At 44.2% G+C, this 26,544-nt stretch overlaps 1 protein-coding gene and 1 long non-coding RNA gene across 4 annotated transcripts in view; one reads left to right on the top strand and one right to left on the bottom strand.

Annotated features, from left to right (window-relative positions):
- Positions 1-10,406, bottom strand: part of ANP32A (acidic nuclear phosphoprotein 32 family member A) — a 40,270-nt gene extending 29,864 nt beyond the window's left edge. The window contains exon 1 of one of the 3 annotated variants that reach the window (XM_064267335.1): positions 10,302-10,406. In XM_064267335.1, the coding sequence (XP_064123405.1) occupies positions 10,302-10,355 (54 nt within the window). In that variant the 5' untranslated portion in view covers positions 10,356-10,406. Of the gene's footprint in view, positions 1-8,492; positions 8,753-10,301 lie in introns of those variants that run through there. The other 2 variants (XM_064267334.1, XM_064267336.1) reach the window with 2 other exon arrangements.
- On the top strand, positions 7,770-21,034 carry LOC135227270 (uncharacterized). Its single transcript, XR_010317416.1, has 3 exons — positions 7,770-7,896; positions 10,378-10,853; positions 13,698-21,034. It is a non-coding gene; the product is annotated as an uncharacterized LOC135227270 (long non-coding RNA).
- The last annotated feature ends 5,510 nt before the right edge of the window (positions 21,035-26,544 follow it).

Here is a 26,544-nt window from a genome sequence, read left to right as displayed (position 1 = left end):
TGACCTGAGGAATGGCAGATGAAGCAGGAGATGGTAAAGATGATTAGATGCTAATAGTGTGGAGTAGATTTGAGATAAATCCACTAATTAAGAAGGCGGCCAGGGCAGAGAGCAGCAGCAAGGGAAAAAGATGAGAGCAAGGGGCTGGCAAGGGCCAACTGTGCAGAACCTTGTTGGCCTTATTAAGGATTTTAGGCTTTATCTTAAGAACGATGTGGATTTTAAGGATGGGGTGACATGATTACATCTATGTTTTCATACGATCATTCTGTCTGAAGTTTGAAGCGGCTTCAGAGGCCAGGCTGTGACATAGAGACCAGCTGGCAAGCAGTAAAGGATGATGATTTTGCATCGATAGGAACTGTGATGGATGGAAAGATTGGGGGGGAAGGGGCAGAGGTCATGGTTTCCATTTGGACATGTTGAGTGTGGAATGATTTTGGACACCCAAGAGGAGACATCAGGTGGGTCCCAACCTTAGCCAAGAGGCTGCTGGGGCCCTAGATGTAAATAGTATATCCCAGCAATGCATGGATGATATGTACACTGACAGTGAGAACACGATTTCCTGGGGAGGGAACACAGGATACGAGGGCCCAGGCCCCAGCTGTGACAAGAGTCCAGTATCTCATGGCTGCATAGGCGTTGGGGGGGGGGGGGCAAAAGGGCACCAGAAACTGAGAAATGGCAAGAGCAGGAGAAAAACCAGAGAAATGGAGAGCATGGGGGGGGGGGGAATATAATTTTTACCAAGGTCAAGGGTGCCGATTGCTGCTACTGAGGAGTCATGTAATAGAAGATGGCAAAGGCTGTTGGGATTCTAGGAGCTATTTAGGAAGCAAACCAGTCCAACAGGGTTAAGGCATGAGAGAGGGGAGGGAGTGGTTACAGTCAAGTGTGGATGTAAAAGCGAAGTGTCGGGGCAGTAGCTAAGGTGGGATGCAGGACTGGGCGAGGCCTTGTTTGCTTTTTTAAGATGGAAGAAACATTCCAAGCTTGAGAAGGATCCAAATGAGAGCAGTGGCTAGATGCCCAGGAGGAAGAATGCAAGGAAGAGTGAAGGGCAGGAGCAGATGAGACCCAAAAGACAGTTGAGCTGGGCACAGATTTAGGCAGGTTTGGTCTAGAAATTTCTTAGGCAAACCAAGAGGCTTTGATTCTCTGTAAGGGCGAGGTCACCAGCTTATAGGGGAAGGGTGGGGGGCCAGTGGGTGGTATGAAGAGTGTAGGTCCAGAGAAAAGGAGTTGCTCAGGGAGTGGCAAGTCATGACACTACCCCCAGCAGAAGCTACCTGGAATCCAATGCCAAGGTGGCTCCATGTTTAGATGCTATCCCTATATCCAGATCTAGAAACAGCATCTTCGCTGCTGAAATTCTTGCAAGAAAAAAATTACTCTTCTGTCAAGTTTGAAACTGTAGCTTCTAACCTTTCCCACTCACCCAACTGTTACTTTTTAATATAATGTCTTTTAGACAAAGTAATGCGTATTTTTAAATGAATGTCAACTATGGTGTTAGTGGGAACAGACCACAGTAACAACACAGCTAATGTTTATTGAATGCTTTCCCTGTGCCAGACTGTGTGGTTAAAAAAAAAAAAAATTGCTGTGGAATAGATTCCCAGTCCTGGTGACCCCATGTGTGTCAAAGTAGAACCGTGCTCCATGGGGCTTTAAATGGCTGGTGTTTCAGAAGTAGATCACCAGGTACTTCTTTCAAGACGTCTGTGAGCGGACTAGAACTTCCAACCTTTTGGCTAGCAGCCAAGCATGTTAACTGTTTTCACCACCCAGGGACCAGACTGTGTGGTAGGTACTATTACACCCTCATTTTACAGAGGCCAAAAGGCATTGTGAGAAGAGACTTGCCCAACGCCCACGGCTGTAAGTGGGGGAAACAGACACACAACCAGGCCATCTGGGTGGGAGCAGAAGTCAAGGGCTTCATCAGGGCGTTCTTTTCTTTTCTCTACACTTATCGCCTCAGTGCTGGAAAATGTGGGAGCCCTAAGGCTTCTTCCACAGGCGTGGCACACTTCAGAGATGGAGGGCACTGGGTGACAAGACCCCAAGAAGGGGCTGGGGGAACATGGCCGGCCAAGGACCACTGGCACAGCCAGGGAACTTGGAAGGCACCCATCTGGGTCAGGAATTTGGGATGATGATTCCTTAATGTCATGAGGTTTGGGATAGGGAAGAGGTACAATTAAGGAGACCAGCTTGAGAACACAGGACCCAGGGACAGGCTGGTTTAAAAGCAGGAGAAATTAATACTGACCCTCTGTGGAGAGATTTCACCAAGCTACCACATATCCCCTCATCCTCTAAAATCAAACCACAAGGTATCTGAGGATGAAGGAGCCTTCTTATCTGCCTTTTTTAATGTCTTCCTAACATTAATTAGAATTGAAATCAATTTATGGGTCAAATGCAGTTAATTGTTTTGTTTTAAATGGAAACTGATTTACACACAGTAAAGGAGCCTACTGTTTCATGAAACCTTTTTCCTGTAAGGTCTATGTACGCATATACTGGGTAGTGGTATAAAATCTATTTCTCACTGTTAGGACCAAAGGGTTTGAAAGTCACTGATTTAATTCAACACCCACATTTTAGAGAGGGAAAAAACAGGAGCCCAAAGACACTGAACAACTTGTCCAAGTTAGTTACCAGCACAGGGGAGACCAGAACCCAGGTCTTTTAACAGTTCTCTGATAACTTCCTCACCAAACCAGAATCCCCAAGTGCAAACACATCTGGGGAAAACAGCGCTGACCTGAACCATGTTAGAGTAATCGTACGGTAAGTAGATGAGTGCACCCGGGCAGCTGGAAAGCTACAAGAACATAAACTAGAGTGAAAACACCAGGGATACAGGGTGTGGCTCAGGACAAGGCTTGGTGTGGTAGAAGAGAGGCAATTTTGCCTTGTTTACAGACTTTGTATTAACAAATATCATCAGGACAACTGGCTCTATATACATTGTGGCTGCTTCCAACCTACGAAGGTGGCCCAAGGCCACAGTGCTTTACTCAGCTGGGTTCAAAGAATGTTACTAACAACAGATGTCTTCGCAAGTCTTCATTCCTGCCAGAGTCCATCTCTTTTACGAAAATATCATTGTTAGGTATTTCTCGTTCATCATGTAATTCTGTTCCAATGTAATACCAGATTCAGAGTCAGGCCCATGCCTCTCTTCGTTTGTGGGAGAAGGACGGCCAGGATAGGGGACTAAAAGTGGAGGGTAATTCCTAGAGACTAGAGAAGCAGCTAGAGCAGAGAGTAGGCAGATGAAAATGAGGCGGGAGGTGGCAGAAAATGCCTGAAAGGGAGCACCCCCTCTGGACACCAGAGCAAAGAGCTTCCTCTTAAACTAAGATCTCAGGCCAAACAACAGAGCCATGTTTATTCAACCACCACTCAGCAGCAAGCTTTCTCTCCTTGCTCAAGTGACTACACCAGGGTAGAGAAGGTACGGAGGGAGGTACGGAAACATCTGTTGAGAATCCTATGCAACCTCCATAAAAGGTCATCAACAGCCCCAAGTTTTTTTATTTCAAAGTGGTGTAACAAATTTGGACTAAAGCTCTGGGATGACCAGTCCCAAAGGCTCAATTGTGTTAAGTCTAGAGTAAGTCACCTTGAGAGGCTAGTGGTATAGCAGCGTCTGGGAGAGGAAACTGGTCCGTCGGTTGCTGTCCTATAAGTACAGGCCGCAGTTATGGGACAGGAATTCATCCCTTGGGATTCGCTCCTCCAACTCTTTGCCCAGTGGATCTTTATCTGTTCCTTCTGCACATCAGCTCAGGCAGAAGAGGCTGGAGGTAGAAATCAGGGCTCTAAAACTCAAAGCCACTTTGCTGCTGGTTAGTTCCCCAGGCAACATGCATGGTGGGAAGAGCAGCAGACCAAAACTAGAGATTCCAGGACTATCTGTGGTTTTCAATTATCTGTGTTCTGAGGATCTGATGTCAGCTACCAGGTACACAGATGCTGCACCTTCCACAGGCCTCAAAGCTAGAATCGTTGCAGTTCAAAGCCTCTTCCCTCTAGACAGCAACACTGAAGAGTAACCATTCAACTACAGGACATGCAAAAGCCTTTTGAAATATTCTAAGTATGCAACATAAAGAATTTCAGTTGGTTGCACAGAACTTCTGGAGAGAGAGAAGTGTTTAATACTAAATAACATGCACCATTTCTCCAGAGTGCTCCGATCCAGGCTGATTCTCACTAGCTCCAACCACGTACAAGGTCATACCTCAAAGGGCTAGAAAGAAAGACCCTCAAGGCACCACCTGAATGCATGGCTTGCCACATACTTTAAAAAAAAAACAAAAACACCCAGGGTCCCCCAGGTTGCTAAACCAGGGATTAGCAAACTTCTTCTGTAAAAAGGCCAGACAGTAAATTTTGCCAAAGACAAAATTGAGGCTATTATGTCGGTACTTACGTAACAAGAGAAAACAAAATTCCACAAATTTATTGGTAAAACTCAAAAGATAACAGAGTACAATTTTTTGTAACACAGGTCCATTAAGACAAATGGAACTATATTTTGGGGGGATATTTCACATAATTGAAGTTCAAAGCTTGTGTTCCCTATTATCCAATCAATTGTGATATTCATCTGCACAAATTCTTCTTAGCTCATGGGCTGTAAAGGGCTGTACAGAAATTGGCAGCTTGGGAAACCGTATTTGGCAATTTACATGCTCCCCAGGTGATTGACAATGGGCCTCATCAGGTACTGGATAGACTACACACTCCTCAAAGTGTCTACTGCCCACCTAAGGGGCCTCTGCTTTTACAGCAGGAAGAGAACCCAGCTCAGCTGCCTGTGGTTGTCTGACTTTCTCTCCAAAACTCCGATGTTTCAGCCTCCCAAATGGGAGGATGCTTCGAGGCTTGGCCTACCCTTAAGGAGATGCTGGGTGGATTAAGTGAGATGACCGGTGAGGTGTTATGAGTGTATTATACCCCAGGTCTCAAGGACATGCGAACTCTGTTCAGTGTTTTGGCTGCAGAGAGTAATGCACAACATGCAAGATCCCAAAAAAGCCACTGCCGAAGAGTGGCCCCTGCTCGTCTTCCCTGTACCCAAAATGTGGCAGGTGTGGCAGGTGTCTCAAGGGCGGGACAGTAAGCAAGGTACGCACAGGGTTACTTGTGTTTACTTACTAATCCGTAGTGCAATTTCACATGGGTTTCACCACATATTTGACCCCCCATCAAAACCTAAAAGGTCAGATTCATTGCAGTCTAGATGTGACGTGCTAACCCAAACTTAAAACATGCGTGGCTTCCCCCTAAAATGACAATTCACAGAACCTCTGGAACTGAACCTCATCCTCAACACACACAAAGTATCTTCAGCCAGGAGGCTACCCAGCCTTCACCTGAATACCTTCAATGACAGGAAACTCACTCTCATAAGGTGGTACCATTCCAAAGTTGGAGAGGAAAAAGCTCCTCCCCAGAGTGTCTCACTCAAAAGGGGGTTTCAAGGAAGAGAGTAGAGGCTAAGTGTGCAGACTAGACTGGCTGTCTAGGTTTGAATCCTAATTCAGCCACTCACCTGCCCCACCTGGTTTCCAAGGAGTAGCTGGTGGATTCAAACTGCCAGCCTCTTGGTTAACAGCTGACCTGCTTAACCCCTGCGCCACCGGGGCTCCTGCCACTCACTAGTAACATGACATGTCTGTGCTTCAAATTCCTGACATGCAATATGAGTATATGGATAATACCAACTTCAGGGGCTGATTATAGGGATTAAATTAGATGATATGTATAACCTAGAACCGTGCCTGACACAACACAGGTGCTACATAAACATTAGCTATTATTTTTGTTGTTGCTGATATTCTAAACCCTGGAGAGGTTCACAGTTCTACCTTGTACCACCCCCTTTCTCTGAGACTAACACTATCATATGCTGGGCATCTACTGAGGACCACATCAGACCAACTTGCCAATTATTAATGAAATGGCATTATAGCTCCCACCTTACAGGTGAGGGAACTAAGGTTCAAAGAGGTAGGTTAAGTTAACCTGCCCAAGGTCACATGGTTAATGTGTGTGTGTGTGTAAGGGGGTTGCTTGGTTTCAAACAGGGCTTAGACCTGGTCCAGTTCAACCCCCTGCGGAAAACTTGCATTTCCACCCCAGATGTGGTGAATCAGAATCTACGTATATCTTGTTAAACTGTAAATTCTGATTCAGTATACCTGGGGTGGAAATGCAAATTCTTGGCAGGGGGTCAAGACTGAATAAACCAGCTTGAAACCCTGGTTTCAAACTCAGGTCTGTGTGGTTCCAGAGCCCAGTTTCATTGTGGAGATCCCTGGACTTTATTACCATTCAGCGACAGCAACAATGCAGTAAGAAAACACAACTGACCAGGACTATACTGAGTTCGACAAGCTCAATTTTCTGCCTATGGATCCCTGGTTAACCTGCATAAACTGGACTTAATACCAGGCTACTTGAATCCAATTAGGCAGTAAGTCAGCCTGGAAAACATCATGCGATGTATTCCAAAGGTCAAAGTTAAACCTCGCTTCCTGGGCAGCCCTTGTTGCAGTGAGAGCCAGTCTCTATGCAGACACCACAGTTCAGCCAGTGAGGTTTGTAACCAGCACCGATGTCAGCTTTTAAAAAGTCCCAAAGAAATGCCAGCATCGGAGGGCGCGACGCGACGCTTTGCCTTGCCTGGCCTGGCTCTGCAGTCAAAAGCCAGGGAGGACCGGCTGAAAGACATCATTTTTATTGAATGCAAACGTTATTCTCTTTTTCGGTTTAGGGTCACATTTACTACTTCCCTGAGCAAAAATAAACTGAGCGGAGGGGCGGGGGAGGTGGACAGAGAAAAACCGAGGGAGGCTCCGAAAGGTAGCCCTAGCACCCCGCGGGGCGCTGCAACACCCACACCTGAAACACGGAGCAACACCTACCTTCCCGGAGAGCCCAGCCCCGGAGGGCGTTTCCCCAAAGTAACACCTCGTCCTTCCCGGGTAAACGGCTGCTATCCTTGGCTTCCATCAGAGTCGTGTGCGCGAACCCCTCCCAAAAAAGAAACCTCATGTTTAATTTCTCCCCCATCCTTTTATTTCCGCCGAAAGAGCAACTAGGGTGATCGGCTCGTCTTAATTTTAGGCGTAGTTAAGACTACGTCTAAAACGCCTGGAGGAGGAAAAACGAAAAACGGAGAGAAGTGGGGCGGGGGAAGTAGGGAGCGCGACTGGGGTGAGGGGAGCACTTCCCGGGAGGACCGTCACCCTCCCGATTCAACCGCCGCCGCGACGCTCCGGCGAAACCTCGGGCCGTAGGCGTGGGGAGAGAATCCCCATCGGGGCCCCGAGAACGATTTGGGGTCCCCTGTGCCGGCCCCCCCCCCACTGCCTCCGTGCCCGGGGCCGTCGGGGCAATGGCGCAAGACTCCGCTCCCCCCCCCACAGCGACAACATCCACGGTGACAAAATGGCAGCCCGGCGCCCGGCAGTCGTGCCACAGGCGCGCAAGGCCTTGGCGGCTGCCCCCGCCCCCCCAATAACGCCTCGCGCCCCTCGGGCTCGGCCCCAGGCTGGCCTGCTTGTGAAAAAAAATCCTAAATTAAACACCTCGCGCTCGGAACCACTCGGGAAAGCGCGAGGCGGGGCCGGGGGCCGAGGCGGCGCGCCCGCGCCCCGGCCCGCGCGCACGGCGTCCCGGCCGCCCCGGCGCCCCGCCGCATGGAGCGGGCGCCCGCATTCCGAGCCCCGCGCTCCGCGCCCGCCGCGCCGTGGGGGAGGGGCGGGGCGGGCCGCGAGAGACCCGGGGAAACATGGCTGCTCGTCCTAGTTCGGCGTCGCGGCGTGGCCACCAGCCGCCGGAACAGAGTTGGGAGAGGCTCCGAAGGTGGGTGTGTGGGGGCCCGGGGGCAGCGCGGCAGGGAGGGGTGCAGGCAGCGCTCTCCGGGAGCTATTTGCATTTAGGACATTTTAAAAGAAAACAGTTCCTCCTCCCCCACCCCTTTTGTCCCTCATTAGGTAGCCTTTTCCCCCTCCTATCCAAATATGCAGAAAGTGTCCTCTCAACCCCCATCCGCTCCCCACCCCTCCTCAAGGCCGGGGGCAGGCGAGTGGGCAGGGAGACTAGGAGGCGAGGGGGCGAAGCGTGAGAAATCTCTCCCAGTTCGGCGCGTCGCGCTCCCCTCCCCCAACACACACACCACACACACACACACAGAGACACACACTCGGTGAAGTTTAAAGAGCCGGTTCGACCCGCTTTCGATCTCGCTCCCAATTGGCCAGCAATGTGTATAGGGTTCGTCCGGCGAACCGCGCCCCCACACCGAGCAGCTGCGACCCCGGCCCCCTACTTGGCGCCCTTCCCCCTCCGCACCGGGGGCTTCCGGAAAGTACGCGGGAAGACCGCGGCCTCCAGCCCCCTCCCCCATCACCACACCCAGCCCCAAATCCTCCGGCCCGGGGTCCAAGCTGGGATGATACCGGCCAGAGAAAGAAAACCGCCAGCGAATTGTTCGCGGAAACTCCTGCCTTCTCCGGCGGCCATCCCCCAGCCCTGCGCGCCATAAGGCACTCGCTCGTCTCCAGTCCACAGCTGCGTTATGATGGGGGTGGGGGGCACAAAAAGGCTCTTGTTTTCAAAAGTCACACTCAGGTTTGGGGGAGGAACTAGGGAAAAGGGGAAGCAAAGCCGACCTCCGCCAGGGATTCGGGTTTTAGCGGGTTAGAGAGGCGACAGGTCAGCGCACAGTGCTACCCAAATTCCCAACTCTGCGCAAACACGGCCACCGAGGTTATAGAGGGTCCTCCTCGCCCGCCCGCGCGCCCCAGATCTCCCCGCAGGGCCACGAGGGGAGTCGGCCAGCGTCTTCGCCCCGGGCCTGGGGGTCTCCTCCGCTGAGCCAACTCGCATAAAACACTCATGTTTGCACGCGGGAGGCAGACCGAAATAAAAACGAGCGTGCAAGTAACCCACCCTCACTGTCCCCTCTCCTAGGAGTGGGCTTTTGCCAGAGCCTCCCGGTTCCCATCCGTGTAAGTTTTCTCCGGCCGGACTCCTTCCGCTGCCCAATCAATAACGGCGAAGAGAAGGCAAACTCCGTCCCGGAGCTGCGTGTTTTCTATGCCCCCATAAACCTGGACCCAGCCAATACCCAACACCAGCACCAGCTCTGGGCAGCTCGCGTCCTGACAAAGTTTCCCGTGCCCATTTATGAACCAGGCGCGAATGGCTGCCAAAGAGCCCACCCCAGAGAAAGCCGGGCTGGGGGCTCGTGTTGACGGGGAGGCGAGGCTCCGAGGCTGGCATCTTAGGGAGGCCGGAAGGAGCTGGGGCGAAGGGGTCCGGGACGTAGCCTCTCGGTAACTTGCAACAGTGGTGGCTCGAGGTGGGGAGGCGCGGGGATTATCTGTGCCTTTCCACGTTCGAAAATCCCTCCCCCCGCCTTCTAATTTATCCTCCCTTCCGAAGGAAAGGAAGAAACATCAGCATCTGGCCCGAAGGTGGGGTGGAAAGAGTGAGAGAGAAAGAGGAAAGGAAGGGAGGCAGAGAAAGGCAGGGAGGGAGGGAGAGAAAGGGCGCGTTCACGAACACTACAAAGTTACAAATATGGCTCCCCCGTCTCTCGCCTCATCACTGCAAAGAAATGAAGACGCACTTTAAACTCGAGCCATTCCCAACTCCACTGCAGCCCCCTCCCCACGCGCTGTCCCCGGGGGCCTCGGCCCACATTTATCTGAAACTAAACTGGACTCGCGAAGCCCAAAACTTATTGTGTGTGAGAGAGAGAAAGGGAGGGGGAAGGCGCGGGAGGGGGGGGCGCGGAAGGAGGGCTACGTTTATAAAACATAAAAGCCCCTTATTTTTGTTGTTAAATCCAGGAGGCAGCCCCTGTCCTCCCCCTCCCTCGTTAATCTTTCCCCCCGACGGAGTCACGGGAGCAGCGAGCTCAGAGGGTGATTTTCCCTCATTCTCTCCGACCCAAACGCGTGCGCCCGCTGGCCCCCGATGGGTGCACATTCGCACGCACACTCGCACCCACACTCGCACACTTGGACGCGCACACGCGGGAGCACACGCACAGGTAGTCACACACCAAGGGCAGCGGCAGCAGCAGCCGGAACATTCTCGGATGGCATTGCAATCCCCCAACCCTGCAATTCATTTGCAGTCCGACTCTCAAACCCACACCTTCTGGGCGCCCCCCTCTCAAAAAACAGTGCCTCCCCCCCCAACACAGACAGACAAAGTAGGAGAATGGACCGACAGAGATATTTTTGGCAAATGCTCACATCAGAGGGCGTCCTGTTCCGCAGCTCTAAATGAATCCGTTTGTCCATTTCCATCTCTCGCTTGCTCTCTCTGCAGAGGCTCCCGCGCCGGCGGAATTCAATCAATAAACCCCGAACCCACGGCCGCGCGTTTTAGGACTTTGAAGGCTCAACCAGCTCCGCTCGGTTCTCGAGCCCCCAGCACCCGCAGCGCACACTAACCTGATCGCCGTGGAGGCGGGACCTGCGGCCCCGAGGACGAGTGGCAGCAGCCAGAGCCAATCATCGCCGAGGGTCTCCGGGCAACAGCCCATGGTGGCGGCGGCGGGGGGGAAGGGACCAATGGGCGGGCTGCGCAGCCGGCCAGGGAGGCTCAGCCATTTGGTTGTGGTGCCGGAGACGGACCCCTTTAGATTTCGGGGCGGCCGAGGAGCGCGGTGGCTGCTCGGTGGCTGAGCGAGGGGGGTGGGCGGAATGGCGGGGGAAGGGAAGGTGACTGTGCCTCGAGGGCCGAGCCTCCCGGTCGCGCCAGTCCGCCGCCGCCTCAGCGTTTGGCCGGGGGCGGGGCCGCAGGTGCGTTACACGGGGGGAGGGGCGCGGCCGGAGGGGTCGGGTCGGGGTCCCCGCCGGGCCCCAGGCTTAGCGCGGCCGCTCCGGCCCGCCCGATGGGGTTGCGAAAGGAGGCGGGCGGCGCGAGGTCGGGGTCCGCTGGCTGCCCTTCGGGCTGGCCGGGGGAGGCCCGGAAAGGGGGGAGGGGTCAAGGGTGCAGCTGGGCGGAGGGGCTGGTCATTTTCTGGGTCCGGAGGGCTGAGTTGGAGGAGCGTGGCCGTCCCCCTCCCGCCACACACACACACTTGGTGGCCGCGGCTCAGCCCAGCGCTCCCCTTTCCCTCGGCCAGGGCCATCGCTGCCTCTCAATAAATAAGAAAAGCAAAATGTTTCCTTCCACTTTTGGATGACTTTACCGTGCGGTCTCGACCCTCTCCGTAGGGAACAGCGTGGGGGGGGGGTGGTCACCAAGAGGCACCAGGGTCTTGTTTAGACAGTATATGAAGACCATGAACTTGGAATAAGAACTGTTGATAAATGTATATAGAACATTAAAACGTGCAAAAGGAAGGTGCTATTGTAACTCCTGGGTTTCTGGGCCAAAAATAATTTATGGGGTTTTATAGACATAGTTGAAGGAAACGGTGCAGTTCATTTTAATCGTCCATTTGAGTCATTGGTTAGATTTGACTTACCAGGGAGGCTCTACTTGGAGCATTTTCACCAGGTGTTTTTGCTTTACCTGCTTTTAGTTTGAATCACATTAGTTTTAAGAGACCTTAAAGTCTTAATTCTCACTGGGTTACCAACTACTTACGGCCAGGCCTAGACCTTCGTGTACTAAATTGGCTGCCTATGGCTTTTAATAAATCACAGGAATTGTTAACAAGGACAGATACAGGCGACATCCTGCAACTTAACACTTTATTCAGTAAATTCTTCTTTCAGATAGAATAGTAATAAATGGAATTTAAAAACTGATAATGCTTACACTTTGAGTAGTTGGGAAATGCAAAATAAAAAAGGCATTTTAATCGATTTGGGTGTACCTAGAATAATTTTAACTTGCTGGCTTAGCTGACATACCTGTCATCTTTAGTTTTGTTAATCTCATTTTAGCTTGGCTGCTAACCAAAAGGTCAGCAGTTTGAATCCACCAGCCACCCCTTGGGACCCTATGGGGCTGCTCTACTCTGTTCTATGGGGTCGCTATGAGTTGGAATCGACTTGCCGGCAATAAGTGTGGTTTGGTTTGCATAGTTGGAATTTTTTTTTTTTAATGGTATTGGTTTCTTTTTAAAACATAAGGAAGGACCCCAAATTATCTCTTTTACCATTGAGTCAGTTATTTCTGAATATGGTATTTAAGGTTGTTTCAAAACAGACCTCTGGAAAACATCACAAACACATGAAATCAATAAGGTGTGTAGCATCTATGTAACATAGTAGCTCTGACGTTTATGTTCTAAGTGGTAAAGACTCATCTTCAACTTAAAACGTTTACCACAGTTAAAATGGGATATGGGACAGTACCTTTGCAGAGGAGGGATCCCTTAAAAGCCATCCACTCAAGTGCAGAGATGTGTCCCATCCAATACTCTGAAACAGAAGCAGATAGCTTTAGAGTGTAAGAACGGGAGAGTATGGCTTGGAAGCTCAAACCCCCTTTAAAGAGAGTGCACCTGAACAAATTAAGATACGGAAGAGCCCTTCATAGAGTGGTAATGTTTAGAATTGGAAAAATTGCAGCCTGATCACTATATCAAAATATGAAATGTAACACAGTTGTTTTTAAAAGCATCTTGCCCTTTAAAATTTTAACTGCTTTTGTATTAGTGTTAGAAAATTGAAAGAATGCTTTCCTGGATATCTGTCAGTATAGAATTTGAAATATCAAAAAAGGCTCCATAACTAATTGAATACTTAACTTTTTTCCACATACTTTGAAAGAAGAGACTTCCTCTCACTTTCGCAGACAGAAGTTAATGTTTGTAGTTTATTTCTAAGGAGCCCTGGTGGCACAATGGTTAATGTCCAGCTGCTGACCAAAAGGTCAGCAATTCAAACCCACCAGCAGCTCCAAGGGGGAAAAGACCTGTCGATCTGCTCCTGTTAAGATCACAGCTTAGGAAACCCTATGGGGCAGTTCTACTCGGTCCTATAGGGTCTCTCTGAGTTGGTGTTGACGGCGCACAGGAAGTTTATTTCTAAGAAAATTTTCATGTGGTACTGATTTAATTGTCAAAAGGAAACAGACATAGCTCGGGTAAAACTGAGCCATCAAAAAAATCAAAACATCAAAAAATATTTGCTCTTATATTCCTTATTTACTAGGGTTGTTTCTTAGATTACATTTTATTGCATACTGTAAACCAAAAAAACCAAACCCAGTGCCATCGAGTCGATTCTGACTCGTAGCGACCCTTCTATAGCAGTAAAGAAATGCTCTGAATGGCTCTGCAAATCGGAAGATAATAGTAAAAGAAGCCCATACCAAGGACTCTTGCTGAATTTTGATGTGGAGTTGGAACAGGGTGAGTTCCTAATTGCTGAGTGATTCTGCAATAGGAGTTAGGTTATGAGAGGTGTAGAGTCTGTGACTTCTGTAACTGGGCTTGATTCACACTGGAAAGAATGAGACAAAGTTTTGAGCCCTGTCATGGATTGAATTGTGTCCCCTAAAAATACGTGTCAACTTGGTTAGGCCATGATTCCCAGTATTGTGTGACTGTCCTGCATTGTGTGATTGTAATTTTATGCTACAGAGGATTAGGGTGGGATTATTACTCCCTTACTAAATTCACATCCCTGATCCGATGTAAAGGGAGTTGCCCTGGAGTGTGGCCTGCATTATCTTTTATCTTACAGGAGATAAATGGAAAGGGAAGCAAGCAGAGTGGGAACCTCACACCACCTGGAAAGCAGCACCAGGAGCAGAATGTGTCCTTTGGACCCGGGGTTCCTGCATGGAGAAGCTCTTAGTCCAGGGTAAGATTGATGATAAGAACCTTCCTCCAGAGTGGCCAGAGAAAGCCTTCCCCTGGAAAAGACACCCTGAATTTGGACTTGTAGCCTACTGGACTGTGAGAGAATAAACTTCTCTGTGTTGAAGCCATCCACCTGTGGTATTTCTGTTATAGCAGCACTAGATGACTAAGACAAGCCTCAAGGAAGAAAGATGGTTCTCAAGTTAGAAAAGATATCTTTCTGTCTTGCAGAATATTTCCCATCAAGAACCATTCCAAACAAATGAGCAGCCTATCTTGTACTCAAAGAGGGATGAGGAATGGGTGTCCTTAGCCTATCTTGATAAGTGTTAGAAAGTATTGTTTTATAAATACCCACATCATTGCTGCTGCCATGTTGGCTCAATTGCCCTTGTTTGGTCTCTAAAGACGGAGACCCTCTACTGAGCATCCTTTCCATGAGTGAGGTTAACGTATTCACCATTCAGCTTTTTGTTCAGCTTGAATCACATACACTGGAACCTGGCCATTGTATTCTTTTACCTACATCATGGTTCTGCTGCTTAGACCCCAAAAACAATGATATGGGAAGACTCCAGCTTAATTATGTTCTCCTTTGTGTTTCTATATAAATAGCTTTTAGAAATATATTCTTTTGAAATCCAGGGTAACAAATGTGAAGACTACTGCATTTTGATATGAATAGCAAAGGAATGTTGAGGCCCAGGATCTAAAAAGTTACTTATTCTTAATTTTCTTGTACTTAACAAAGCATTGGATGGATTTTTTTTTTTAATTGTGCTTTAAATTTTTTTTAAATGAAAGTTTACAAATCAAGTCCGTCTCTCATACAAAAAGTTATACACACCTTGCTATGTATTCCTAGCCGCTCTCCCCCTAATGAGACAGCACGTTCCTCCTCTCTACCCTGTTTTCCCTGTGTCTGGATATTTTTTAAAAATAATAATAAAAATTAAATAGTTACCTTATCATGGAGAAAGACTGCTGTTGCATGAACACAGTCACTATATGTATGTGATTTAAAAATTAAATTAATAGTAAGAATCTTATAAGCAGCTTACAGACGGTTTATGGGGGGGGGGGATAACTGTTTTGCCTGCACACTTGTTGGAGAATCACTAGAAATGTTGTAAATCAGTTTCTCAAATATATTTATTAATTTTAATTTGGGGTCAGCAATAAAAGGAAAATTTGCTTACTACTCACCAGGAAGAAGACAAGAGCTATAAGCTGTAATTTTTAGTATCAGAATAAGGCTTTAAAGGAAAAAAGTCAACACATTAAGGACAAATAATGGAATAAAGAGCCATAGAATGAGACCGACTAAAGGCGATCTAGGTTGAAAAATAGAATTGCAATTAATTTAGAGTCTATTTGTTTTAATCCTTGTGGGGTTGACGTTTATGAAGAAAAGCGTACTAAAACCTATTAAATAGGAAAAGGTAGAGAACAGACTTCCTAAAAACTTTTAATATATTTGCTGTTTGCAAATGCCATTTATCAGTTCAAGTATACTCAGTAAAGTTGTCCTCCCAGAGTACTTAGTAATGGCAGTTACTGTTTATACCTATAAGTAATAATCTATTTAAAAACATATATTCTATAACTCGTCTTGAATTAGAGCTCAATTTATTGCATTCTGAGAAATCAGTAAAATGTGTATATATTTCTAGTTGAAAGATTAGGTCTTTTCAGGAGAGCATGCCTCCCTCCCAGTCTTTCTCTGGAAAGATTAGGTCTTTTCAGGAGAGTATGCCTCCCTCCCAGTCTTTCTCTGGAAAGATTAGGTCTTTTCAGGAGAGTATGCCTCCCTCCCAGTCTTTCTCTGGAAAGATTAGGTCTTTTCAGGAGAGTATGCCTCCCTCCCAGTCTTTCTCTGGAAAGATTAGGTCTTTTCAGGAGAGCATGCTTCTGTCCCAGTCTTTCTCTGGAAGCCCTGGGTCCTAGCAACATGAGTATAAATGTGTCGAATTCATTTGGGTATGACCAAATGAGAGAGCCATGTCAGGTGCCTGAGGACTCTGATCTGGCAGGGGGAACACAGGTTTTACTCTGCTAGATTGATACTCTGACTCGCTTCGCCTGAAACCATTTTATATGCCTTCTAGTGTGTTCGAATTGTATCACTTCTACATATATTTATTCAAAGGCAACTTAAGTGTGACAAAAATACTTACGCTAGGCTGGACCAACTTAGTCTATGTTCATGAGTAGAAGCAATGCTATAGATAAGAGCAAATGCAGGACACAGGTGTGAAAAGATAGGTAACCGTGCTGATCATAGTATTATAGCACTGTCTGTAATAGTGAAAGGAGGGAAGGAGGGAGGATCATTCATATGCACAGAAAAAAATCTGGGAGAGTATACACCACAAGGGGTGATGAAGTTACAGTGCTTTTTTTTCTCCTTTCTTTTTGCTTGTCTATATCTTCTAAGTTCTTTCAGTTAATATATAATTTTCCCAATTAAAAAATGAGTGATTTTTAATGGAAAACAATAGGTATAGCTGACATTCTGGGTCTTTATGCTAGTCAAGAATTCTTGGTTCCAGGACAACAGAAACTTACCCTGACCAATGTAAGCAGAACACAATTTCTTGTAGAGCAATCACAGAAGCAAAGAACGAGGTTCAGGAAATAAGCAGGAACCAGGAAGCTGGGTAGCCTAGCCTAGAACACAGGCAAGATGACCGCCCAGACAGAGTCTGCAGAGGACCCCGCCCCTTGGAAGTCATCTCTATGCCACGGACTCTGCATTCCACCACTGCTGCAAATGATGGCTTTCTCAGGATCCTGCTTTTCCCACCACTCCCTTAAGGATCAGAGCCCGTGGCAGGGGTATTTTTTAGATGCCCTAGCTGTTAGGGAAAAAGATGATCTGCCTCCTTTAGTGTCCACAGTGGGATGTGTGACCCTGCCTTCTACCTGTTTTAGTATTCTGCCCAAATAGTGTTCTCATACTAGGTGGCCACTAAAGTGTTCTAATTAAACCACACTATTTTATGAAAGGTTTCCTAAGGAGCACTGATGGCACAATGGTTAAGTGCTCAGTTGCTAACCAAAAGGCTGGAGGATCGAACACACCAGTGGCTCCACAGGAGAAAAGACCTGGCAATCTGCTCCCATAAAAAGGAAACCAAACCCACTACTGTCGAGTCATTTCTGACTCATAGCAACCCTACAGGACAGAGTAGAACTGCCCCATAAGGTTTCCAAGGCTGTACATTTTTATGGAAGCAGACTGCCACATCTATCTCCTGCGGAGCAGCTGGTGGGTTCAAACCGCAGACCTTTCAGTTAGCAGCCGAGCATTTTACCCATAAAGATTACATACAGCCTTGGAAACCCTATGGGGCAGTTCTCCTCTGTCCTCTAGGGTAGCTATGAGTCAGAATTAACCTGATGGCACACACGACAACAACATGAAGGTTTCCTACCCATCTAGCTTACCCCCACCTTAGCTCCTCAACTGCTCCCTACTACTTACCAGGACAAGGCTGCATCATCCACTGAGGATCAATCTAAAGCAAAGCTAATATTTGAAATCCTTAATTTCTTTAAAATGCTTCCCTTTCCAAATCCTAAACCAGAAGAAACAATATATTATTGTCGATGTCAATGAAGTACTTAACGAAGCACAGCTGACAATAACCTTAAGCCTTTGAGAAGAAGGATCCCCAACAGAGACATTTGATTTTAAATTAGAAGGAATTTAGTCCTAAGGGACACGATAAAGACAGGAATAATCTCCATTTTATGTTGCATGAATAAATGCAGAGATCTCTAGATACCAAGTGATGTAAGATCTTGAGTAGCGAGGGATTATTGCCAATGGGTTTCTATTTGCTATTCTTTGTTCAGGCTCAAGTGTAGACCTAAGCTGAAAGGTATGAGGTTTGTAGTAAGTTTACTGGAAGGAGGCAAGTGGTCACAGGCCAAGGGAAGGAAAAAAGGGTACAGAGCAAGATGCAGTTACTTCAAGGACAATTTAAGAGAACAAAAAACGCTGATGGTGAAAGAAGTGCAAAAACCACGAACACATCAAAGGGGTCCACATCCCTACCAACAAAGAAGAAGGCTGCAAAGGATTCACCTTTAGAAAACATGATTAACGTTGGGACATGGTTCTCTTCTCTCTTGACCTCATCATTTCAGGTCAATTAGCTTAGATTGCTTTTCAGCTAGAAAAAGCAAATGATACCCTTGCAAAGACTCTGAACACTGTTATAGGGGAATTCAACTGTTTGCTAGCTTTATTTTTGCTACTATTAAAGCATGGTTTAACTGTTACATGACTGGAAGTTCTTATTAATTGCAATGACTGTCTTTCCAGAGAAGCAGCGCTACAGGTTCTGTTCATTGATACACAAAGTGCTCTTCCTGACCACATGTTTTACTAATTAGAGCTTCACATTTTCTCAGATGATTTAGTGCAAATCATGGCAGACTGCTAACTCTTCAACAAAATTCATTCTCTCTTCTTCTTGGATGCAAAGCTTGACTAGGCTTCCCAGTTGCCCTTGCAGATATATGGGGCCATGTGACTGAGTCCTAACTGGACTGTGAGTGGAAGTGATGTTTGCCACTTTGAGGCCTGAAATCTCCAACGCATGCTGGCCAAGATGCAAGAGACAGAGTGATCTTAGAAGCCATGTGTTCATGAGGATGGGGCCAACTTTGGCCTAGGTCCTGAAGGACAGCCATTACACCAGCATGTTCGCTTGTCCATCAAAAGACAAACTGTAACCAAGATAGAAATTTTTATGGTCCTGAACCCTGGTGTCATAGTGGTTAAGGGCCATGACTGCTAACCAAAAGGTTGGCAGTTCAAATCCACCAGGTGCTCCTTGGAAACCCGATGGGGCAGTTCTACTCTGTGCTATGGGGTTGCTATGAGTCAGAATCAAGTTGACGCAATGGGTTTGATTTCTTTTGGGTTTTGGTGCCATTACATGTTTGGGTCTATTTGCTACTGTAGCCTAAGCTAACATACTAATAAAGTTTTTTTCAGTCTTAGTTTTCTATTCATTTATGATTTTGAAGATCAACTCTAGATTTGAAAGGTTTATTGTTGTGTTTGCAATATATCTTTGTATTACAGGTCCCCAGAGGCACCAAAAAACAGAGGTTAAAGAATTATATTAAATGACAAATACTTAATGAAGGAAAAACTAATTGTAAGGAGTCTATAGAAGTGACACGCAAATATATCTCTTTCCCCCAAATTTTAGGCTTGGCTTGTTGCAAGTGTAAAACAAATGTCTGCTGTCTCTTACCAATAAGTGATCCTCCCTCCCTTTCTGAGTGACAGTTCAGTTGCCCGATGGGCATCTATAAACAGTTGTCCTAGAGGAACATCCACACAACATTTTCAAAACCAAAACCATCTCCTCTGTCAGCCTCTGCCTACTCTGACTCCATCAAGCTACCATCATCCTCTTGACTCCAGTTTTTTATCAGTAGCACCCTTAGAATTGTCCTCTGATGATTCCCATAACCAATGGTTGGTTCATTCTCTGCTCTTTTCCCCCAGATATCTTCCTTCTTTCACTGTTTTCCTATTTTTACTACTCTAATCTGAGAGTGGAAACCCTGGTGGCATAGTGGTTAAGTGTTACGGCTGCTAACCAAGAGGTCAGCAGTTCGAATCCGCCAGGCCCTCCTTGGAAACTCTATGGGGAAGTTCTACTCTGTCCTGTAGGGTCGCTATGAGTCGGAATCAACTCGATGGCAGCTGAGTTTTAATCTGAGAGTAAGGAGCCCTGGTGGTGCAATGGTTAAGCACTTAGCTACTAACCAAAAGGTTAGAGGTTTGAACCCCCCAGTGGCTACATGGGAGAAAAGACCTGGCAATCTACTCCCATAAAGATTACAGCCTAGGAAACGCTATGGGGCAGCTCTACTCTGTCATATAGTACAGTCGTTAGGAGTTGGAATCAACACGACAGCACACAATGAGAGTGCCTGCACCAGCTCCAAACTCTCCGATGTCTTAATGAACCCATGTGTCAGTTGTTCCCAAGCTTCTGTTTTTCTCAACAATAACATTTTAAAAAAAAAATTGTACTGACCATCATAGAATTGGCAACTTTTAATTTTGCCAGATAAAAACATTCTTTAAAAAAAAAAACTATCTTTTTTTTTTATAGACTACTTTTGGTACTGTAAGGGAGACAACTTCAGAATATACAGCAGTCCTTTATATTAAATAAATCTGATTTTATGAAAACTCACTATGTTGTCCTAGACTTTCTACTTAGGTGGCTGGAAACTCTTCTGTGGACCGGCACTGGCCCTGAGGCCCTGATGTCCTCTTGTGGCCAGATGAACATGTCTGAGCTCTAGTCACAGTGCTCGTCTAATCAACAACAGTCTTTGGTTCCTTGTGGTCTATTCTCCTCTACCTGGCATTTAAGCTCCCAAACAAAGAGACCCTACACTACTGTCTTAGTTAGCTAGTGCTGCTGTAACAGCACAAGTGGGTGGCTTTCACAAAGAGAAATTTTTTCTTTCACAATCTAGGAGGCTAGATGTCCAAATTCAGGGTGCCAGCTCCAGGGGAAGGCTTTCTCTCTCTGTTGACACTGGGAAAAGATCCTTGTCATCAATCATTCGCAGTAGGGGAGCTTCTCAGCACAGGGACCCCCGGCCCAAAGGATGTGCCACTCTCCTAGCTGTTTCTTGGTGGTATGAGATCCCCATGTCTCCCTGCTCACTTTGATCTTTTATATCTCAAAACAGATTGACTTAAGACACAATTTAATCTTGTAGATCGAGTCCTGCCTCATTAACACAACTACCCCCACCTCATTAACATCATAGAGGTAGGATTTACAACACACAGGAAAATCACATCAGGTGACAAAATGGCAGACAATCACACAATACTAGGAATCATGGACAAGCGAAGTTGACACACATTTGGGGGGACACAATTCAATCCATAACAACTACATTTCCAGTCTCATTATTAATTTCCAGGCAAATTAGACTCTCTGATATTCCCTTTTCTATCTTTGTATTCTTCCACCTTGTACACCCTTTCCATTTTTCTCCACAAATCAAAATTCTATCCAAAATTAAGTCCAAATTTGATGTCACTTTCTATGAAACCTTTTATGATCCATTCTACCCGCCCAAACATACTTCCTCTTCTTGAACTTTCATATCACAATAAAGGATAGCAAATGGCTACTTACTTGCACTTACTATATTTACCCCTTCAACAAAATTATAATAGATTCTTGAAGACAAGAAAAATATTTGGCTCATTTACACCTCCATTATTTGAACATTAAATATTCAATATATATTAAATGACTAAATAAATGCTTTGAACACAGTGGGCACCCTGCTTTTAAAAGTCCATTTGAAACAAATTAGTTCATTATTCAATGTCAAGTACATAGCAACAGGGGTGTTTGGAAAAGTGGAATTGGTAAGTAACTTCTTCATTTTTTCCAACATAAGGGAAACAAAAATAAATTCTGATTTCTAAGACCATAACACAGGAGCTTTTCTACCGTGAAAGTTTTATTTTAGGTTCCTATCCAGGAACTGAACTGTCTTAAAAGGCAATTTACAAACAAAACTTTCACGGTAGAAAAGCTTCTCTGTTATGGGATATCAGGAAACCCTGGTAGCATAGTGGTTAAGTGCTACAGCTGCTAACCAACAGGTCGGCAGTTCAGATCCTTCAGGCGCTCCTTGGAAACCCTATGGGGCAGTTCTACTCTGTCTTATAGGGTCGCTATGAGTCGGAATCGACTTGACGGCAGTGGGTTTGTTTTTTTTTTTATAGGAATTACAGACTTCCCTGACTCTAATTCTGTCTCCATGCCAGGTTTAGTTAAGGTACACAACTTCTGTTCCTTTAGGTTCTCCATTCATCAAAAAGCAAGAAGGAATGGGATGAAAAAGCTCATGTATTTTACTCTTATTTAACAATTGGTGGAAACCTAAGCACTTGTACTTCTTGTTTTTTCCCTTCCATATTTTTTTTTTATATGTTTGCCCTAAGAAATTTTTTTTCTGTAATGTTAATATAAAAATTACATTAAATTAAATTAAATTATTCATTTTACTCCAATTGTATGAATAACAGAAAGTTTATCAAAGACTAAGTTGGGTATACAGACGGCCCCCAACTTATGCATCTGAGTTACGATGAACCGCATTTATAACCATCCATTTGTTTTGTACATCATATTGTTAGTATATGTACTATATACAATGTTGCAGTATGTAATTTGCTGATGTTATCATTCCATGCCAAACCTCAAAGACAAATAAAGATTGGTTTCATAAAAATACTAATAAAAGGCAATAATTATAGAAGCTAAAAAAAAAGTATTTGACTTATGTCAGAACCAACTTACAATGGAGTCGTTAGAACAGAACCCCATTCTAAGTCGCAGACTACCTGCATTTTATTAAGCTATTAACTGTATTATGAAAGGCATGCAAATAAAAGACGGAACTTTCTGAAAAAGCAGAACTTTCAATTTGGAGTCTGAATTTGAGTGGAAGCATTTGATAAGAGGCTCTTTACATTTAGCCTTGCAGTACTGCTAGAAATGAGAAAAACATATTAGTCCCTCAAAGTCAGTCCTTTTAAGAAATAAACCTTCATGAACACCGAGGCAATTAGTGGAGACCCCAGAGAAGTCACATCCAAGGATTGAGGACCATGATCTAGTAGCATTATACAACAGGAGTAAGGGCTAAACTTAAATAGACACTTAATGCCAGAATAAGATTAAACACTCAGAGGAAGGTAACATAATCTAAAGTCTCTTCACTGTACTAGCCACTATATCCAATACACACACACGCACACATCATGTGCAGAGAGAAAAAAAAAAGAACAATCATCATGAGATAATACAGTAAATGAAGTAGACCCAGAGATGATTCAGATAATGGCACTATCAGACAAGGAACTCTGAAATAACTATAATTAGTTTGTTAAAGAAATTAGAGGAAAAGTGTTCAAAATGGATATAAAGATGGAGTACTTCAACTGAGAATTTGAATATATGAGAAATAATCAAATGGGCATTCTAGAAACATAAGTTGCGATATCTGAAATTAAGAATGGTTTGAATTGTTGCAGCATCAGTCTATACTCAAAGATAGTTATAGAAAATATTTAAACTAAAACACAGAAGGAAAAGGGAATGGGGAAAAAAGTCTGAGAGAAATTTGAGCACAGTCAAAAGGTCTAACATACATATAACTGGAATTCCAGAAAGTGAGGAAAGGACATAAGCAGTATTTTAAAATGATGCTGAGAATTTTACAGATCTAATTAACAAAAAAAAAAATTTTTTTTTTTTTTAATGAATGATAAAGGTCACAGATTCAAGAATCCTCACAAACCCCAAGCAGGATAATACAAAGAAAATAACACCTAAGCACATCGTAGTCAAAATCGGAAAACCTAAAATAAAAAGAAAATCTTAAAAGTAGCTACAGAAAAAGGATGCAGTATCCTCAGGGGAAACCAATAAAGGTGATAATTGATTTCTTGACAAAAACTATGGAAGTTAGAAAATAATGGAATAACATCTTTAAACTAATGAAAGGAAAAAAAAATTCTGCCAACCAATCAATAATTCTGTACATATATGTGTGTGTACACATATATGAAAGTGAAAAAACGTTTTCAGAAAAATAAATGCTGGAAGACTGCATACACAACAGATTAACATAATAAGAAATCCTAAGGAATATATGCAGGTTGAAGGGAAGTGATCCCAGATCATCAAAACTGGGTAAAAGACTACTGACTCTAAAAGATTATTAAAGACTACTGACTATGTTATGGAAACCCTGGTGGCATAGTTATAAACAGTAGTAGGAAATAAAATATATAAAAGCAAAAAAAAAGAAAAAGACTTGTATAGAGGTAAAGAGAGATAAACTGTTATAAGATTCTTGCATTATCGGTGATATACAGGTATACTGCAATAGGTTAAGAGTAGATTTTGTAATTTCAAGAACCCATTAACATCAAGTCGATTTCGACTCAAAGCAACCCTATGGGACAAAGTAGAATTGCCCCATATGGTTTCCAAGTAGCAGCTGGTAGATTTGAACTGCCAGCTTTTTGGTTAGCAGCCTGAACTCTTAACCACTATGCCACCAGCGCTCTGTAATTTCAAAAAGTACCTGCTAAAAGACTGATAGTAAAAGGAAAAACAAAAAGATAAAGTGGGATACTAAAACATCTGATAAATAAAAAAGAAAGCATGAAGAGAGAAAGAAAAAAAATAGATGGGAAAAATGGAAAACAAATGGCAAGACGATAGATTTAAAACCAACTTAATTACTCCATCATTAAAGTATAAATGAACATAGCACTCAATTTAAAAAAGATAATTGTTAGAAATTTAAAAGACCCAATTGTATGCTGCTGACAAGAGACACACTGAACTCTAAAAACAGAAATAATTTACTGTAAAAGGATGGATCACATATGTCATGCTAACAACTAACCAAAGAAAGGTAATATGATTATATTAGTATCACATAAAATAGGCTTAGCCTAGAAGTATTACTTGATATAAAGAGTGAAGTTCCATATTGATAGAAGGATCATTCAAAAAAAGCAATAACAATGCCAAATTTATATCACCTTAGAACATGTTTCCAAAATACTTAAGGCAGTAGCTGATATAATTAAAGAATAGACAAATCCACAGTCATATTTGGAGAATTCAACATAATTTTCCCAACAACTCATAGATCAACCAATTAAATTAAAATATAGACTATTTAAACAACACTATCAACTAATTTTACCTAATCAATATTTACAGAATACTACAATCAAAAGTACAGAACATATTTTCTTTTCAACTCACAGGTAATATTTATTAAATAAAACATTCTTCAGTTTATAAAGCAAGTCTCAACAAATTTCAAAAAGGGTTAAAATCATACATTGTATGTTTTTTGACCACCACAGAATTAAATTAGACCTCAATAACATAAATATATCTTAAAAATCAAAATATCTAGAAACTAAGGAACAATCTTCAAAATAATCCATGACTCGAAGAAGTAATTACAGTGGAAATTGTAAAATATCTTGAGCTGATTTACAATTAAAAGCTTGTAGGGAGTACGAGAGAGAGAGCTGCACCACCTTGGTGGGCAGATTGACTAGTACCCATACCTCACCTGAGTGGTGGTGCCTGCTGGTGGACAGACTGACCACAGTGTGTTCTCTAGTGTGTTTGGGAGAGGTAGAAAGTTGAAAACCAAGACTTGGAATTTTCAAAACCTAATTAAACTAGGGAGAGAGAACGAGCTATAACAGTGAGGGGGAGAAAACAGTAAGCAAAGGCCGAAGGCTCTGCCCACCTAAGAGTTTCTGCAGAAAGTGTGCAAGCAAAAACACCAAAATACTGGGGAAAACTGAGAAAGTTAACATGCTTGAGAATTCCAATGCTCCAATAAAAAAATCATAAGACATACAAAGAACAGAGAAGCAATGGCCCATCCAAATGAACGTGACAAAGGGACTGAAAGCACATCTAGGGATAACCAAACAATGAAGAAAAAAAAAAAGGAAAAATAAAATGCAACAACATTAAACATAATTAAAGAACTAAGGGAAAACACAGGCAAAGAGCTAAAATAAGTAAAACAATGCAAGAACGAAATGAGGACCTAAAAAAAAAAAAGATACTGCAACTGAAAGGGACAATAACTGAAATGAGAAACACAACAGAAGGACTTACCAACAGATTTAATCAGGCAGAAGTAAGAATCACTGAATGAGAGGATAAGGTAGTTATAATTACCAACGCTGAAGAGCAACAAGAACAAGGCTCAAGAAGGCTGAGCACAGTTTAAGAGAATTATGGGACAACAAGAAGAGACCTAATATATACATTATAGGAATTCCAGAAGGAGATGAGAGAGAAAAAGGGACAGAAAGGACATTTGAAGAAATAATGATAGAAAATTTGCCCAATCTAATGAGGGACATGAATCTACAAATCCAAGAAGCTCAAAGAACCCAAGCAGGATAAACTCAAAGAGATCTACACCAAGACACATCAGAGTTAGGCTCTCAAAATGTAAAGGTAAAGAGAGAATCCTGAAAGAAGTGAGAGAAAAGCAAACAGTCACACACAAAGAATTCCCAATAAGATTAAGTGTTGATTTCACCTCAGAAACAGTGCAGGCCAGAAGGTAATGGAATAATATATTTAAAGTGCTAAAAGAAAATAACCGTCAACCAAGAATACTATACCCAGTGAAACCATCCTTCAGGAAAGAGGGTGAAATCAAAACATTCCCAGACAAACAGAAGCTGAGAGAGTTCATATCCACCAGACCGGCCCTATGAAAAATGTTAATGAGAGTTCTATAGATGGCAGGGAAAAGATAATACAAAGTAATTCAAAGCTACACATAAAAAGAAAGATCCCTAATAAAGGGAAATGTATGGGCTAGTAATAAGGTATTCATGCTTTATAATTCTGAGTGTTTTGTCCTTCATGTTTTTTAATAACAAATATAAAAAATCAAGGATAAAATTATGTAACAGGACACATGAAATATAAAGACATAATTAGTGATAACAACAACAAAATGGGAGGACAGAAATGGTATATAGAATTTTTTGTATGTTATTGAAGTTAAGTTGGTACAACTTACCATACAGTGTTATAAATACAATCTGTGAAATGTCATATTCATGGAAAGCACTA

Source organism: Loxodonta africana, chromosome 13, assembly GCF_030014295.1.
Source record: "Loxodonta africana isolate mLoxAfr1 chromosome 13, mLoxAfr1.hap2, whole genome shotgun sequence".
Classification (NCBI taxonomy): Eukaryota; Metazoa; Chordata; class Mammalia; order Proboscidea; family Elephantidae; genus Loxodonta; species Loxodonta africana.
This window is presented reverse-complemented; position numbering and strand designations above follow the sequence as displayed.